The sequence below is a fragment of the Quercus suber genome, unplaced genomic scaffold (genome assembly GCF_002906115.3).
Source record: "Quercus suber isolate HL8 unplaced genomic scaffold, Cork oak 2.0 scaffold_988, whole genome shotgun sequence".
In the NCBI taxonomy this organism is placed as follows: Eukaryota; Viridiplantae; Streptophyta; class Magnoliopsida; order Fagales; family Fagaceae; genus Quercus; species Quercus suber.
In genome coordinates this window covers 73,546-89,347 of record NW_027070403.1, presented here as the reverse complement: position 1 = coordinate 89,347, position 15,802 = coordinate 73,546, and the positions used below count along the sequence as shown (strand labels likewise).

General features: G+C 32.8%; 1 protein-coding gene and 1 non-coding gene across 2 annotated transcripts; one reads left to right on the top strand and one right to left on the bottom strand.

The window, feature by feature from the left end:
• Positions 1 to 5,217: 5,217 nt before the first annotated feature.
• Positions 5,218 to 5,297, bottom strand: TRNAL-UAG (transfer RNA leucine (anticodon UAG)). The gene has a single exon. It is a non-coding gene; the product is annotated as a tRNA-Leu (tRNA).
• A 3,484-nt stretch (positions 5,298 to 8,781) lies between these two features.
• On the top strand, positions 8,782 to 10,746 carry LOC112016285 (probable xyloglucan endotransglucosylase/hydrolase protein 8). The gene is made up of 4 exons (XM_024048813.2): positions 8,782 to 9,098; positions 9,230 to 9,330; positions 9,435 to 9,637; positions 10,178 to 10,746. The coding sequence occupies exons 1-4, from the start codon at positions 8,834 to 8,836 to the stop codon at positions 10,578 to 10,580; spliced, it is 972 nt and encodes a 323-aa protein (XP_023904581.1). The 5' UTR covers positions 8,782 to 8,833; the 3' UTR covers positions 10,581 to 10,746.
• Positions 10,747 to 15,802: the final 5,056 nt, after the last annotated feature.

Sequence of the window (15,802 nt, the reverse complement as noted above, 5' to 3'; positions counted from 1 at the left end):
CAGAGAGAATATATGCTCTTGCCAGTCTGAGGTTGCTGAAGAAAAACAGAGGAGGAGGAGGAGGAGAGAGAGAGAGAGAGAGAGAGGCGCATTTGAGGAGAAGACCTTCTGTCTAACGCTGTTAACATTAGGGTTAACAATAGTACTTCTCTTAAAATGGATCATGTGCAATGCATATGACCCTTACTTATGTGTTTCTTTGTGTGCTTGACACCTATCCATGTTTGCAGCAGTTGCTGTAAACATGTTTGGAGGAAATCCCTCTCCTATTTATTATATAGATAAAGATAGAGTGATATTATAAAGTTTATTACGAAAACTTTACAAACTTCATGTGTAATTCCCTTCCCAAAAAATTACATAAAATAAAAGAAGGCTCATGTAACCAATCACACTAAAAAATTAAATTAAATATTCATTTATTGTGCCAATTAAATAGCACTCATCATAATCTTACTTTTTTAATTTATATAAGTTTTTTAAAGTTTTAATTTTTATTTTTATGGAAGATATAGTAGTTACTTGGAACAAGATATAGTAATAAACTAAGAGAATGTTATAATTAAGGGTGTTCATGAAACCACTTGGACCGCATCTAAATCAATCAAAACTGCCTAGAAAATGGAGTAACCACATCCCACCACAAGTGGAAGTGAAAATGGAGTAACCACATCCCACCGCATCTAATCATAGTTTTTTTTTCTTCAATGTATTGGGGTCAACATAATGTTTTTTTTTTAATAATATAATGTTAAAGTTTAGTTGACTTATTGAAAATTTATGATGTCACGTTTAAATAAAAAATTATTCTAACAAAACGTCACACGGCAAAGCTATATGATCTCCTACGTAAGGTTTTCATTTTCTTACATAAAATTTCAAAAAAAAAAAAAACCATATAAAAGAAGAATATATATATATATATATATAGAGAGAGAGAGAGAGAGAGAGAGAGAGAGAGAGAGAGATATTAAATGCCACAACCCGATCCTCTGCGCGTGTATCTCTATGGGGACCAAAAAAAAGGAAGCATCCAAATAGTTAGAAAAATGGCCAAAGTCTTCATCATCTCTTGATATTCTCTAATGGCCAAGCTAAAATGAATTTATTATTTAGTTCGTTTTACTTCTAACCTGTCTCAATTTTGATTAAACAATCAAATGGATTATTCAAATCTATTGTTAATTTCAAATATAGTTCATTCATGGGATACTAAAGCTAGCCCCTATGTTTCTCAAAAAAAAAAAAAAAAACAAAAAGAAGCTAGCCCCTATGGTAGTTGCCCCTTTCCGCTCATTTCATCACAAAAAGGTAAGAATTCAAACCTAGAAAGAAAGAGCCCTTATATAGTCACTGTTGTATATTATATAACTATAAAGCAACCTTTCGAGCAGTTCAAACTTACTTAGCAAACAAACGACTCCACAGGACATGCAAAGGTCGCTTAAAGTTGGATTCGGATGGTCTAGATTTTGGGGATTAAAAGTGGAAATATGAAAAAATAGGGACCAAATGTAAATATGTAAAAATGTAGAGACGAAAAATGTATTATTTCTATACAATAGGTTCATTAAAAAATATTTTGTAAAAGAATTATGTTTATGACCCATGTATAACCTATACTAGAGTTGACCATAGATTCGAAAAAAACCTGACCCACTCAACTGACTTGGTCTAATCGGTTAGGTCGTGGGTGGTTTTGACTAAGGTTGGCAGTCAAATTCGAATCTTAAGTGTGTGAAAGTTTGAGAAACTCTATATTAAATTGTGTAAAGTAAAGCACAATAATCTACCTTGTATATAAGTCAAGGGAGTGAATTTAGTATCTTACTGGCCAATACTGTCGGTATTTGTTGTTTCGGTGGCTTGACGGGCATAGAAACACAATAATTTCATATCAGTTTAAATACCAGCCGTATTGAGATCCTTTCGGCCGTACCAAGATAAATACCGAAATTCAGCAAGTTAATGTATACCAGACCGGTACTAAAGTTACAAATCAAAAACATTCTCTCAACATCACACTGGTACTGCAATACTAAATGGCGGTAAGTGATTGCACTGGCGATTCGTTGGGCTGTGAAATGAGATTGAGAGCCTGAAACTGAGAACTTTGAGAGAGAGAGAGAAAGTAAGAGAGGGAGGGCAAGAGACTCAAAGAGTTTTTCATCTAAAAATTGGAAGAAGAACCGAAGAAGTATAAAATGAGAAGCTGATTAACGTGTCTGAGTGGAAAACTTAAAAAACTGGGTTGGGAGAAGTTAAAAAACAGTAGAAAATGGTTGTCATTTTTTGGGTTTTATCACCCTCTTTGACTAATTAGTTTTTTTTTTTTTTTTTTTTTTTTTTTTTTTTTTTTTTTTTTTTTTTTTGTGGAAAGAACAATGACACCTCCTTAGGAATAATTTATGGAAAATGGTTTAGAATATATTTTTAGAAATATTTTATAGAAAAATGATAAAATAATTAATTTTTTTGACAACTTCTTATATTTCACATAAAAGTGATATCAAAATTTTTATATTATATTAACAATTGTCCTTAAACACGGTTAACATTACCTATAATTTATTATTCCTACCAACCAAAAACAAGATGGCAATCAATTGGGGTGGTTTCGAGTCTTTCAATGAGTTTTTTGGTTGAATATCGTATAAAATGAAGTTTATTTGAGAAAATGATGAGAAATGCAAATTTCAACAATATCATTGAAAAAGTAGGAGAGAAGAGAGAGACATGATGTAATGGAAGGGAAAGAGAAAAAAAAAATGAATTGTGGCAATACTATTGTCGAAATTAACAGAGAAAAAAAATTACAATTGTGGCAATTCAATTGCCAAAATATACTGGGGTAGATATGAGATGTGATGGGTTTGAAGTATTTTGTAATCCAATTGGGGTGGTTCCAAGTCTTTCGACAAGTCTTTTGGTTAAATATTGTATAAAATGAAGTTTATTTAGGAAAATAAGGAGAGATGAGAATTTCGGCAATGGTAGTAGGAGAGAAGAGAGAGACATGATGTGACGAAGGGAGAGAGAGAAAAAAAATGAATCGTGGCAATACCAGTGCTGAAATATGAGAGGAACAGTGAAATTTTTCTCATATTTCGGCAATTGAATTGCCATAGTTGAATTGTCACAATTACAAATTTTCCTCTTTTTACTATTCCTCTCATATTTCGGCAATTGAATTGTCACAATTGCAAATTTTTTTCTCTTTCCTAATTTCACCAATGGCATTGCCACAATTCTTTTTTTTTTTCTCTCTCCTTCCATCACATCATGTCTCTCTCCTCTCTCCTGCTTTCTCTTAGAATTTCAATAATGATATTATCGAAATTCGCATCTCTTCTCATTTTCTAAAATAACTTTAAACAGTGCTTATACCACAAATAAACTTCATTTTATACAATATTTAGCCAAAAGACTCATCTTTCGACATTAATTAGGTAGAGATCAAAGAAAAAGAGAATGGACGCATGTGAGAGAGCTAAATAATTGAGAGAAAACAAGTGTTTTTAGATGGTAAAAAAGAAGTACAAATTAAATAATTATAATTAAGAATTGTATAAAAAAAGATTAAATGATACATATAAATAAATAAATAAATAAATATATATATATATATATATAAATGATTAAATGATACATATAAATAAATAAATAAATAAATATATATATATATATATATAAACGTTTGGGATGAGATAAAGCAAGTAAAACCCATCATTGTACTATCACCATTTTGAAGCAGGGAAAATCCATACGAAGTAATGCAAGACAAGTGGGATGAGAAATTTTGACCCTATCTAACAAAAAAAATTATTTGGATAACTTGGTTTGCTTTTGGGCCAGGTTATTTGTCCAATTGACTATATTATTATCCATGATATGGGACCATTATTTATTGTTTAGGGATGCGATGCTAATCAAGGCCCATCCAATTCTAAGGTTTCATTGACTTTGCTACATGATGATTAGTTTTTCTTCAAAAGATGACACATGAAATAATGGAAGCTCATCCATCATGACCTTACAACCTTCATAATCTTTAAAATAATGATAAACGAATAACCTACATTCAATATATAGTGTATTTTTTCCTATAAACAAAGGGTGCTCATAAATTAAACAACTAATACAAAATTAAGAGGACATAGTCTCTTATGATACATGCCCAAATTATCATAATAAAGCAAAATACAAATACCCGCACATGGGCTTTAAAATATAACAAAATCCTGGTTTAGTTCCATTCCTTCTCTAGCTAGAGCATCAGCACAATGATTTGCCTCATAGAAACAATACTTTATCTTCACTTAAAATCTCTAACCGAGGAGGATCCTACGGTCCGTAATAAGACTTGCATAATGTAAATTGTTGCAATAAGATTCAATAACCCAGTTAAAGACTACCTTTGCATGATCTCATTTTCAACCGCCAAGGAATTTATATTTATATACTTCAATAGGTCATCCCTCAAAACACAAAGTTCTGCATCAACACTAGTAGCCACACCCACATGATTCGGGTAAAATCCATAATCCATAGTCCTCTACGGTCCCAGATCACTCTCCTAAGTCCTACCATTTAGCTAGCCTAGGATTGTCCAATGAACAGCAATCTGTAACTGAGTTTGTGACAGGCTTCCATAGGTTTATTCCGTCTCACTCTTAACTAATTGCATGCTCTTGTTCATGTGAGACCGAGCAGCCCAAATAGAAGAATTCAGTAGCACAATGGTTCACTTCTTTAAACAAATCATGACTTACCAGAGAATTTCTAAACACCACTCTATTTTTGTGAAGCCAAAGGCTCCAAATGGCTAAAGGAAAAAATATATATATTTGCTGCTAAGGGCTCCTTGGCAACCTGAGTTTTAAGTAACCACATACACAGGTCCATGTTAAAGAAAACTAGGCAACAATCCAACAGCTTGGGTATTAGCCTAAAAGGATCTAACATTGTCACAATCTTTGGTTATATAGAGTCTGTTTATTCAGGATCGTTTAACGGGTTCAAAGATCCTTATTCCTAGCAAAAAGTTGTTATGCTGTCCTTACTGGAATTTAGGATTCTTACATAATTAATGATAATCAACTGATATAGATGCATGTTATATATTCTTCGGCACTTCTGCAAAATTATCATTAAATAAATGCAGAACCGTAAGTGTGCATGACAATAATTAACTGCAATAAATAAAAAAACTAAACATGACAGCTGTGGGATTTGAACCCACGCCCTTTCGGACCAGAGCCTAAATCTGGCGCCTTAGACCACTCGGCCAAACTGTCGGATGTTGTTCTTAATTTCCCCAAAATATTTATTTATATCAGAAGAATATTCGATGTATGAAATCCCAACCTGACAGTTCATCTACCATTGAATTAATATTTAATATACACACTATCTCATCACAACTCTACTTTTGATGTTGATTGAAAATTGGTATATACCGATACCAATCCCTTATTCTTTGGACACCTCTGCGCTTAGCCAAAAAAGCACTTGTGCGTTTGTTGTACTTGTATAGTTGTATATGATTTTTTACTTGTTTTTCTTTATTGCTTTTTGTTTCTTCTGTTTTTTCCTTTTCTTTTTCTCTATGTGTCTTCTTTTTACAAACAAGCCCTCATATATAGAACCACCCCAATCAGCTGGATGGGCACTTTGGGGCATTGGCTCCTCAGAAGATTCTACGCAGGGATCTACTCGCCAATTTTATCTTTTTGCCAACTAAGAGGATTAAGGTCAACTATTTCATGTCTCCCTCGAGTAAATTATGAAAAACTACCAAGATTGAACCTTTGATGCAGAACATTTAACCTGTAATTTGACCATGTAATGCCAGAGTATCTATTTTTACATGAAGTACTCTTTTTTGAGACAGATCTAAGCATTACTATTAATCTAATTCGATTACTTATCAGAAGCATTACTATTAATCTAACCCTTTTTTAATCAATTAATTAATTTTTTCCTCATTAACAAGAATATAACACCAAACCCAAAGGGACTAGGAAGAAACACCATCTCTTGGTGCAAAACAAGACATGGGGGGAAACATATGAGAATCCTTCCCACTTTTTACAATGAGAAGTCCAATTAGCTTTTTCTTTTTTGGGATAAGTTAGGCCCAATAAGCTTAGGAGAAAGAATTGCTTCAAATCGATTTAAAGGAAAATTTCTTTGATTTCCAATACGGTAAATGTTAAAATCATTCAAATGCATTTTTTAGTTATATGACTTATTTAATGAATCATACCACTTTAAAAAAAATATGTAAATAAATAAACAAAATTTGGCTCCAAATATGCTTGGAGGCTTAGGCTTCAAGCCCTAGTAAGAAGATGTCATGTGTCATTATTATATGTAACACACATGACTCACTTAATCAAAAAATTTATATTAGAGATTCTTGTGTTCCCATACGTGAGTTAGAATGTTAATTTAGGAATATTGTGACATTTTGTTTTGTCTCCAGCATTAATCAAAAATAATACTGTCCCCTAAACATAATCTATAACCCCTTAGAAAAAATAAATAATATAATCCCAAATAATTACAATAAAAATCAACCCAAATAACAACAAGATTAGTCCAAACAACAAAAAATTAACAAAATATTCAACAAAAAAACTCATTCAAAAAAAAAAAATCTCTAATCATTTCGGCTCATAATCTGTTCAACCTATTCTTAAAAAAATAATCATTAATTTCATTTTTTTCTAAAAAAAATGGTACTAAGAGAGATATTGTAACCGTGAGTTCTCCTCAGCAAAACCAACAACTCTACTCTTCTCAGTGGCATAACTTGCAATCGCAATAGGTTTCTCTCTCTCTCTCTCTCTCTCGCTCTCTCTCATTTTATTATTCTCATTTTAGCATTCGCAGTTTTTATTTTATCTCTCATCTGTTTTTTTTTTTCTTTTAATCTTGTTACTAAAAAAAAATTGTAAAATTTCATATTTATAAATTTTTTTTAAGAATATCCATATAGTCAAGTACTTTTTATTATATTTTATACAATTTAAATTTCTTAATAACTTTAAAAAAAAAAAAATGGTTTCACTTCATGTTGCATTTCTTACTTATTGCCAGCTGTGCAATGACAATGTCCATCAATAATTAAGTTTCCCAATGGTTTATTTGGTGGCTCCTGTGGCCTTCCCTTCATGATCAGGAATCTGACCGACCTGGCTGGCATGTGCATCTTCCTAAGTCAATGTTTCATGTTTCGACCTTTAGTCAATTGGCTAATTATAATTAAGCCATTGGGAATTAATTAAAAGTTTTATAAGCTGGTTACCCACTTGCAGAGACAGTTTTTTTTTTTTTTTTTGGTGAGAAAGCGATCAGAAGACAGGGTTTATTTTGTGAGTAATGTTGGGTAAATCAACTTTGGTATAGTTTGTGCCATAACTCGCCATATGGTGAGTTGTGATTAGTAAGAGTGTGCCCGTAGACCATGTGAGAACATATTTTTATCAATCACAACTTATTATATGACGAGTTATAGTACAAAATCATGTCAAAATTGATGTATTAAGTATTACTCTTATTTGATAGGACAACAAAGGATATTATAAAAAATATATTCATAATAGCATATCCTTTTCTTGGTTATTGTAATTGCATGTTGGTCATATTTATACCAATAAAGCAAGTCTTCTGTGTCTCTGTTGCAACTTGCAAGGCACAAATTCACTTCTTTCGGTAAATATTTTTGTTTAATAGAGGTTAATGCTAATTCCAAGTTAAAGTAAAATACATAAACACAGAGTACTTTATGTTAAAAAGAAGATTAAAGAAATATTAAACACTGATAAGACCCTCTTTTTAACTTTTTGACCAAACACAAATCTCTATTGTAAATTCTTAAAATCTACATTTTAAGATTCTTTTGTTTCACAAGATCGCTAGTTCTTTTAATTTCAGACCGCCAAATCCAGTTGTCGAATCCAGTAACTTTCTGATTATTGTATGACCAATCAAAATCACGCTCTTAGATGCAAACACATGGAGCCCACCTCCATTTTTAATTTCTGCCAGAACCCATTGGAGGGCAGCCTGGCTTCATATAAGTTCCAGTTCGGCACTTCCCCATTTTTTGTATTTTCATTTTCACTTCAATTCCTATATTGCCCATGTCGGTACAAAGTACTTTCAACTTCTTCTTTTTTCTTCTATTTGTTTGCTCAAAAATAAAAAAGTACTTTTATTTTTTATAAATGTCAAAGCATTGAGTATAATACTAAACCCCCCATTTCTTTTATAAAAAAAGTATTGGTTAATACAGTGAAGGGATGGTGTTCCCATGAACAAAAAGAATTCACTGAAAAGAAAAGCTACTTAGCTGCATAATTTATTAAATTAGAACAATTAATGAATGATTTTTATTTTTGTTATTGAAAATGAACTATTTCAATAGGCTTCAATCCACATATAATAAAAACAATCTTCCACATAACATCACGTTTGATATTATCTTCATATGGGAAAAAACCAAAAAAGAAAAGAAAAAAGAGAGACTTAAATATTATGAGTTATAATACATTTGTCTTATACTTTTTTGGGTCAAGTAATACAATAAAGAAATATAACTCTATAAGACTAATTTTCTTTACCCCATATTCATATATAAATCATAAAATTTGATGTAGAAAACATTTAAGTGACTATATAATATGACCAATTATTAGCTCTTATTATCAAATAACGTACAAACGTTTGAATAGTATTACATGGGCAAAAATGTACATATATATAACTAAATTATTAACCAGACAATCTTCATGTGCAAAATCCTTATTCAAATACAGACCATTTAATGCAACTGCTTCTCAGAGATCCCAGCTTAGAAGCGTCTTTCTCTTCCCCCAAAGTCCTTCAGCCCAAAATGGAAAGAAGAGTCTCTCCAATGCCCACTCTTCTTTTCATTGCAGCTCTAATGGCTGCTTCTTACTTTATTATATCTGAGGCAGCTGATTCTAAAGGATCATTTCAAGACAATTTCGATATAATGTGGTCTCAGGAACATTTTTCAACCTCCCCAGATGGGCAGATCTGGTATCTCTCATTAGACAAAGAAACAGGTAACACACATATATACACAAGATTAGCTATACTTAATTCTATTTTTGCTTGCTTTAGTTTAAAGATATAGTCTTTGTGATAAGAAACTTATAGTATAGTTTACGTTTTCTTTTATTGTATTGTTGAATAGGCTGTGGATTTCAAACAAAGCAAAGATACAGATTTGGGTGGTTTAGCATGAAGCTCAAGTTGGTCGGAGGTGACTCTGCCGGTGTAGTGACAGCTTACTATGTAAGTCTTTGACATCGATTCTTATTAATGCTTCATATTTATAGCATTTGTATTGTAATTAGAGAGTGGCTAATTAAAATGATTGGCAAAAATTTATGTTGTAGATGTGCACTGAAAATGGGGCAGGGCCAACGAGAGATGAGTTAGATATTGAGTTCTTGGGGAATAGGACTGGGCAGCCTTATCTTATTCAGACTAATGTGTACAAGAATGGGACTGGTGGCCGTGAGATGAGGCATATGCTTTGGTTTGACCCCACTGAGGATTTCCATTCCTATTCTGTCCTCTGGAACAACCACCAGATTGTGTAAGTTTCTCTTACCATTGAAATTCACTCTTTTTTCTATGAGCTACTTGTTTAGATTCTCCTCCCCACTTTGTACATGTGGTTACTCATCAAACACTTCGATGCAGTCACCATTAATATTGGAGACAAAAGATGTCTTAGTTACTCTGTTGCTTTTGACTGAATGAGTAATACATAGACACAAACATTTTTCACAATTGTTAACATGTCCGGTTATGATTGAAGCAACTTTTCAGCAGTCACAGGTAAACAGTGTGAAAATTTTGTGATTGGTGGTGTACATAGGTTTAGCAAAATTCAACCATATAAATGTATTGGTCAAAACTTACGCAGTTGAATTTAATTATAATTAAGAGAAAATAATACCATTCAGATTGTGTTACATTAGTCAATACAATTACGCGATTGAATTTATTTGAGAAACTGAAGGTATGCACCAAAGTTTTGTATACAAAGAAACAAGGGGAAGTCTAACATGGGCTTTGGAAGAACTTATACTGACAGTTACTAACTTGAATTGCTATTCAAATATGCAAACAGGTTTTTTGTGGATAGTACTCCCGTAAGGGTGTTCAAGAACAATGGGGAAGCAAATAATTTCTTCCCCAACGAAAAGCCCATGTACTTGTTTTCTAGCATATGGAATGCCGATGAGTGGGCCACAAGGGGTGGGCTCGAGAAGACAGACTGGAAGAAGGCCCCATTTGTGTCCTCTTACAAAGACTTCAGTGTTGATGGTTGCCAGTGGGAAGATCCATACCCTGCATGTGTTTCAACCACCACTCAAAATTGGTGGGATCAGTATTCTGCTTGGCATCTCTCTGATTCTCAAAAAGAGGATTATGCTTGGGTGCAGAGAAACCTTGTTATTTATGATTATTGCAAGGATTATGAAAGGTACCCCACATTGCCGGTAGAGTGTTCGTTGAGTCCATGGGATTGATGAGCATAGTGATAAGGGATAAATACTACTTTATTTTTTATTTTCAAATTTCATATTACATTGGTAAAAAATGTGTAATTTTGTGTCATTATTTGATTTGATTATTATTTAAATATTTAATTTATTCAAATTTTTATTTTGAATCCAAATGCCTTCTTTTGCTGGATTTACATTCACATTCTGAGTCTTTTGACTTTAAACTTCTTACAAAAGTAATCAATGAAATTACTATATAGAGAAATGTCACACAAAAATAAGGTCAGCTTATCTTTTGACGTTGAAACTTGTTTAAAGCTTAGAAACTTTAGAGTTTAAGCTTCTCTCATAAATAGTTGAAAATTTATTTGTATGTTAAAAATAAAGTAGAATGGCCAAGTATGAATAGCCTAAAAATATTCAAATGTTGACATTATAAATTTCCATATTCTCCTATGCTTCTATTTGAATAAAGAATTAGATATGTTTGTAGATTCAAAAAAAAAAAAAAATTATTTTCATATTTATGTTTATATTTATAATGTTTTTGTTTAATTTTTTTTTCAAATAATATAATTATTAATTAATATATTTGTACCCATTTTAGATCTTTTAAATTATGTATAAAAAAATACACAAGTAAGTTGACAGTTATCAGTTAGATGATATCCTTGATTACATGCAAACCACACCAATACACATACGGAAGCAAAATAAAATTAACTATAATTATTTTATTGGAATTAAATTACAATGATAATTTAAAAAAAAAATACAATATAACATTATACACCTTGACACCTTGTTGTTATTGCAATTGTGTGGCATGTACCCATTTCACCCAAAATAAAAAATAAAAAATTCAACTGCGTCCTTGGGCATTTCTTTGAATCGAGAATTATAAAATAACTTAAGTCCAGACTAGTCGCAACAAAATATAGATTACAACTTACTAGAGCTGAAACATGATAATGTATCTGAAGCTGAACAGCTAGCGACACTAACTCTCAAAAACTTGATGGAAATTGGTGCTTTGCTTTTTTCATGAAGCACACTCGCCATATAATTGAACATGTATCAAAGTTTTTTTTTTTTTTTCTAAGAAAAAATGTATCAAAGCTATCAACTCTAAATTTATGATCGCTAATAATATTTAAATTAATAATATTTTATTATTTACACTCATACATTATAAAAATGTCACAACGTGATCAACTAATTTAGGAACTGCATATGATATGAATTGTAGTCCACAATATTTTGACCAATTTAGACTATGGTTGTCAACTAGAAAGTACAAACTCATCTCTTTCAAATCGACTTCTTTGGAAGATTCATAAAAATATCAATGATTTTTTTTTTTTTTTTTTTGCTTCAAATGCGCCTTGCAAGTGAGAATAAAAATTTCATCAAAAAAAAATTTACATCTGATATAAAATTAATGTAAGACTATCTTTAGATACTTAAACTTGTTTAAAACTTAGAAACTTTGTTGCTTAGCTTCTTTCTCATAAATAGTAAGAATATGATTTATATGTTAAAAACGAAAGAGAAAACAGTATAAATAACCTTAAAAATTCAAAATTTGACATAGAAATTTCTATATTTTCCTATGCTTCTATTTGACAAAATTGTAACATATGTTTTGTGGAATCAAATTTAAAATATTTATTTATTTATTTATTTATTTAAATGTTTATGTTTATTTTTATGATGTTTTATTCAAGTGTTATATTCAAAAATAATAATTTTAAACAAATATATTTGTAACCCTTTTAGATTGTTTTTAATTAGGTATGAAAAAAAAAAAAAAAAAAAAAAACAAGTTGGAATTTCCCAAAAAATTTTTTAAGGCATAATCTTTGGTGTCTTAATGCTTTATGTAACCCTTTTAGATTGTTTTTAATTAGGTATGAAAAAAAAAAAAAAAAAAAAAAACAAGTTGGAATTTCCCAAAAAATTTTTTAAGGCATAATCTTTGGTGTCTTAATGCTTTAAATGATTTTTAGAGCATGAAGATTATCTAGCTTCATCTTAGTGTGTCTCTTTCTTAAGAATACTTTTGTTGATAATGGTTTACAGTTAGCTAAAATAGTAAAAGTGAGTTATTTACAATGTATTAAACACCATAATTTTAGTTAGGACAAAGTTTGTAGGCAATGCTTACAAACTCCCACTAAAAAAAATTAATATAGCTACATGATTTGAAAAGTCTAAAAATTGAATTGCATTTGTACAGGGAGTGGTCCTAGACCCATTGAGACTTGGGTCCAGGCCTTATGGTACAGCGCATGATCCCATTCCCATTAGACCTTTGGTCTTGGGCCAGACGCACTTTAAGGCCCAAGCAGAGCTCAAGTACCATAATGAGTCCATCTTGTCTTAAATGTATCAGAGGCAAGCCCCTATCGATCAATTTTAACTTGATCGGGAATGTGCTTGCTCAGGACAGTCTGTGTTCTCGGCAACCTGATATTGCCTTGGGGAATATCGCTGCCGAGCAATCTTTTGGAGGTAGGAACCAGTTCCGATGCCATTACCACTATTCCCAACAGAGCATATTCTCTTCAGGAATAATAGGATTAGACCCCACCCACACGAGTGAGATCAGAAAGTAATCATAATGCCTCCACCCATCTCAAGCTATAAATAGGAGAATAGAATAAGAAGAAGGGGGTGGGCAATTCAAAAGAGAGAGAGAGAGAGAGAGATAGCGATAGCGATACTAAGGGGGAGAGCAACAGAGGGAAGTAAGGGTGTTCACTAGGGCTAAGGGGTGTCATAGTGTCACTTGGAGAGGAACTGCCCTCAGTAGGAAACACTAGGCCCACTCTACAAGTAAGTTGTGAGTCCAACCTTAGGCCCAGTCTATGAAGAGGTTGGGTACGCACAACATTTTTCTAAAAATATATGTCAAACTTCATTCAAATCGAATATTATTTACTATTTGACCCATAAACTTATTTTGTATGCATAATTAAATACTACAAAAACTTGAAATTTAAACATTTAATTGATGATATATTTATTGATTTATTTTTATCTTTTTGAAATTTTGCAAACATGAAAGATATTATAAGAAAATTTAACATAATGTTGAATTTGTCAAAATTCACATCTAATAAAATGATTGGGAATTTTGTAGCCATTTCCTACAAATTAGCTTGTAGACAAACTTTGGTCTTTTAGTTATTATATTACTCTTCTTATGTTTTAATTTAATGTTGTTTTAGTTAACAATTGATAGATTTTTTTTTAAAAAAAAATTATTGTTGAATTTGTCAAAATTCACATCTAATAAAATGATCGGGGATTTTGTAGCCATTGCCTACAAATTAGCTTGTAGACAAACTTTGGTCTTTTAGTTATTATATTACTCTTCTTATGTTTTAATTTAATGTTGTTTTAGTTAAGAATTGATAGATTTTAAAAAAAAAAAAAATTTATTGATAAGTTAGTAACTAGTATAAAATTCATTGTAGATCATATTTTTTAAAAAAGAAATTATAATCATAAAGGTGTCGAAATTATAATTTTTACTGGATATGTATTACAAACAATGGATCTTTTTTGAGGAAGAATGGAATTCATTCTAAATAAGAAAAACCGGCTATGTCAGCCAATACAACTGGAAATAAAAGTGGTGGAACATCCTCCATCCACACTACAACATCCGAAACAGAAATAGCATGTCGAGCTAATTTATGAGCAACAATATTACCCTCTCTCTTTACATGAGAGTAGTGTAATTCATTAAAAAAATTAACCTTATGTCTAATCTCATCCAAAACTAAGCCCACGGCTGAAAGGAACTCCGTATCTTCCCGCAAAGCCTTCACCAACACAAGTGAGTCAGTCTCAAGGATTGCCCTTTGAAAACCCAGATCAGAAGCAAACTCCAAGGCGGTTGCAATAGCCGTCGCCTCAATTTCCAAAGGGCTGTAAGCCTGAGGAACCAGCTTCAACAGTGAGCCTAAAACTAAGCCTTCACTATTCCGAATGACCACCCCAACCCCAGCTCTATTTTCCTTCGTAAACCTGGCTCCATCGCAGTTAACCTTCACCAGACCATGCTCAAGTGGTTTCCATTTTTGCACCGTAGGAGGAACAGTCCGACTTGAGTGAGGGAGCACATTAACTGCCATGATTTCTTGCAAACGTTCCTTTGCGAGTTGGGAGATTTGATGCGAGCTACAGCTGGGTTTATTAAGTCTGACTTGATTTTGTTAATTCCAGATGCTCCACGCCGTGACTGAGAAGAGCTCCACGTGGTGCTGGTTTTTGATCAACCATGACAGCAGCTCTTTGAAGGTGAAGAAAGTGATTGAATCACGATAACTCCATAACGTTAAGTCCTCCCAGACCACGTCCAATTCACCACATGACCACACGGCATGCAGGGCAGATTCATGAGCACCAGAACAGCGATCACAGAGAGGGTTTTCAATGACGGATCGACGCACCAAATTTTCCTTGGTGGGCAGGGAGTTTCGGCTAGCCCTCCAAATGAAATTTTTAACTTTGTTTGGTACCTGTAGTGACCAAATACCACGCCATAACTCCCTATCTTCCTCTGAACGGACTGCACTACGAGAGTCTTCCTCCTCCGACTTCAACTACCGATATCCCGATTTGCTGGTATAAGTCCCTGTTTGAGTGAAGGGCCAAAAGAGTCTGTCATCCACTCCTTGTTGTGGCAATGGCATGGACTTGATCAGTTCAGCCTCTTCAGGAATAAATATGCCGTCAATGACAGAATGGTTCCAGCCGTGTGTCTCTTTATCTATCAATATCTCCACCCTTGCATCTACCATGGTATCAATGATAGGAGAAAGAACTTTGGTTGGGTGTTTTCTTGGCAGCCATGTACTCTGCCACATGTGCACAGACCTCCCATTCCCCACCCTCCACCTACAACCTCTAAGTAGCACGTCTCTCCCATGTAAAATACTCCTCCATGCGTAGGAACCAATGGATGATTCCTTAGCCTCCATTATAGAGCAATTTGGGAAAAAACAGGCTTTGAAAAATTTATAGAAAAGTGAGTCAGAATTTTGCAAGAGCCTCCAAGCGTGTTTTGCCAACAAGGAATCATTGAACAATGCTAGGTCTCTGAAACCCATACCCCCCTCCATCTTTGATTTTGTCAAATCCCCCCATTTCACCTAATGAATTTTTCTTTTATCTCCCCTCTGACCCCACAAAAATTTCCTGACCATTGATTCGATCTCATGGCAAAGTCCCAC

Coding starts and splice junctions, on each gene's coding strand:
- LOC112016285 (XM_024048813.2), top strand. CDS start 8,834: ATGCAACTGCTTCTCAGAGATCCCAGCTTAGAAGCGTCTTTCTCTTCC. Junction 9,099..9,229: donor CTCATTAGACAAAGAAACAG/GTAACACACATA, acceptor ATTGTTGAATAG/GCTGTGGATTTCAAACAAAG. Junction 9,331..9,434: donor GTGTAGTGACAGCTTACTAT/GTAAGTCTTTGA, acceptor TTTATGTTGTAG/ATGTGCACTGAAAATGGGGC.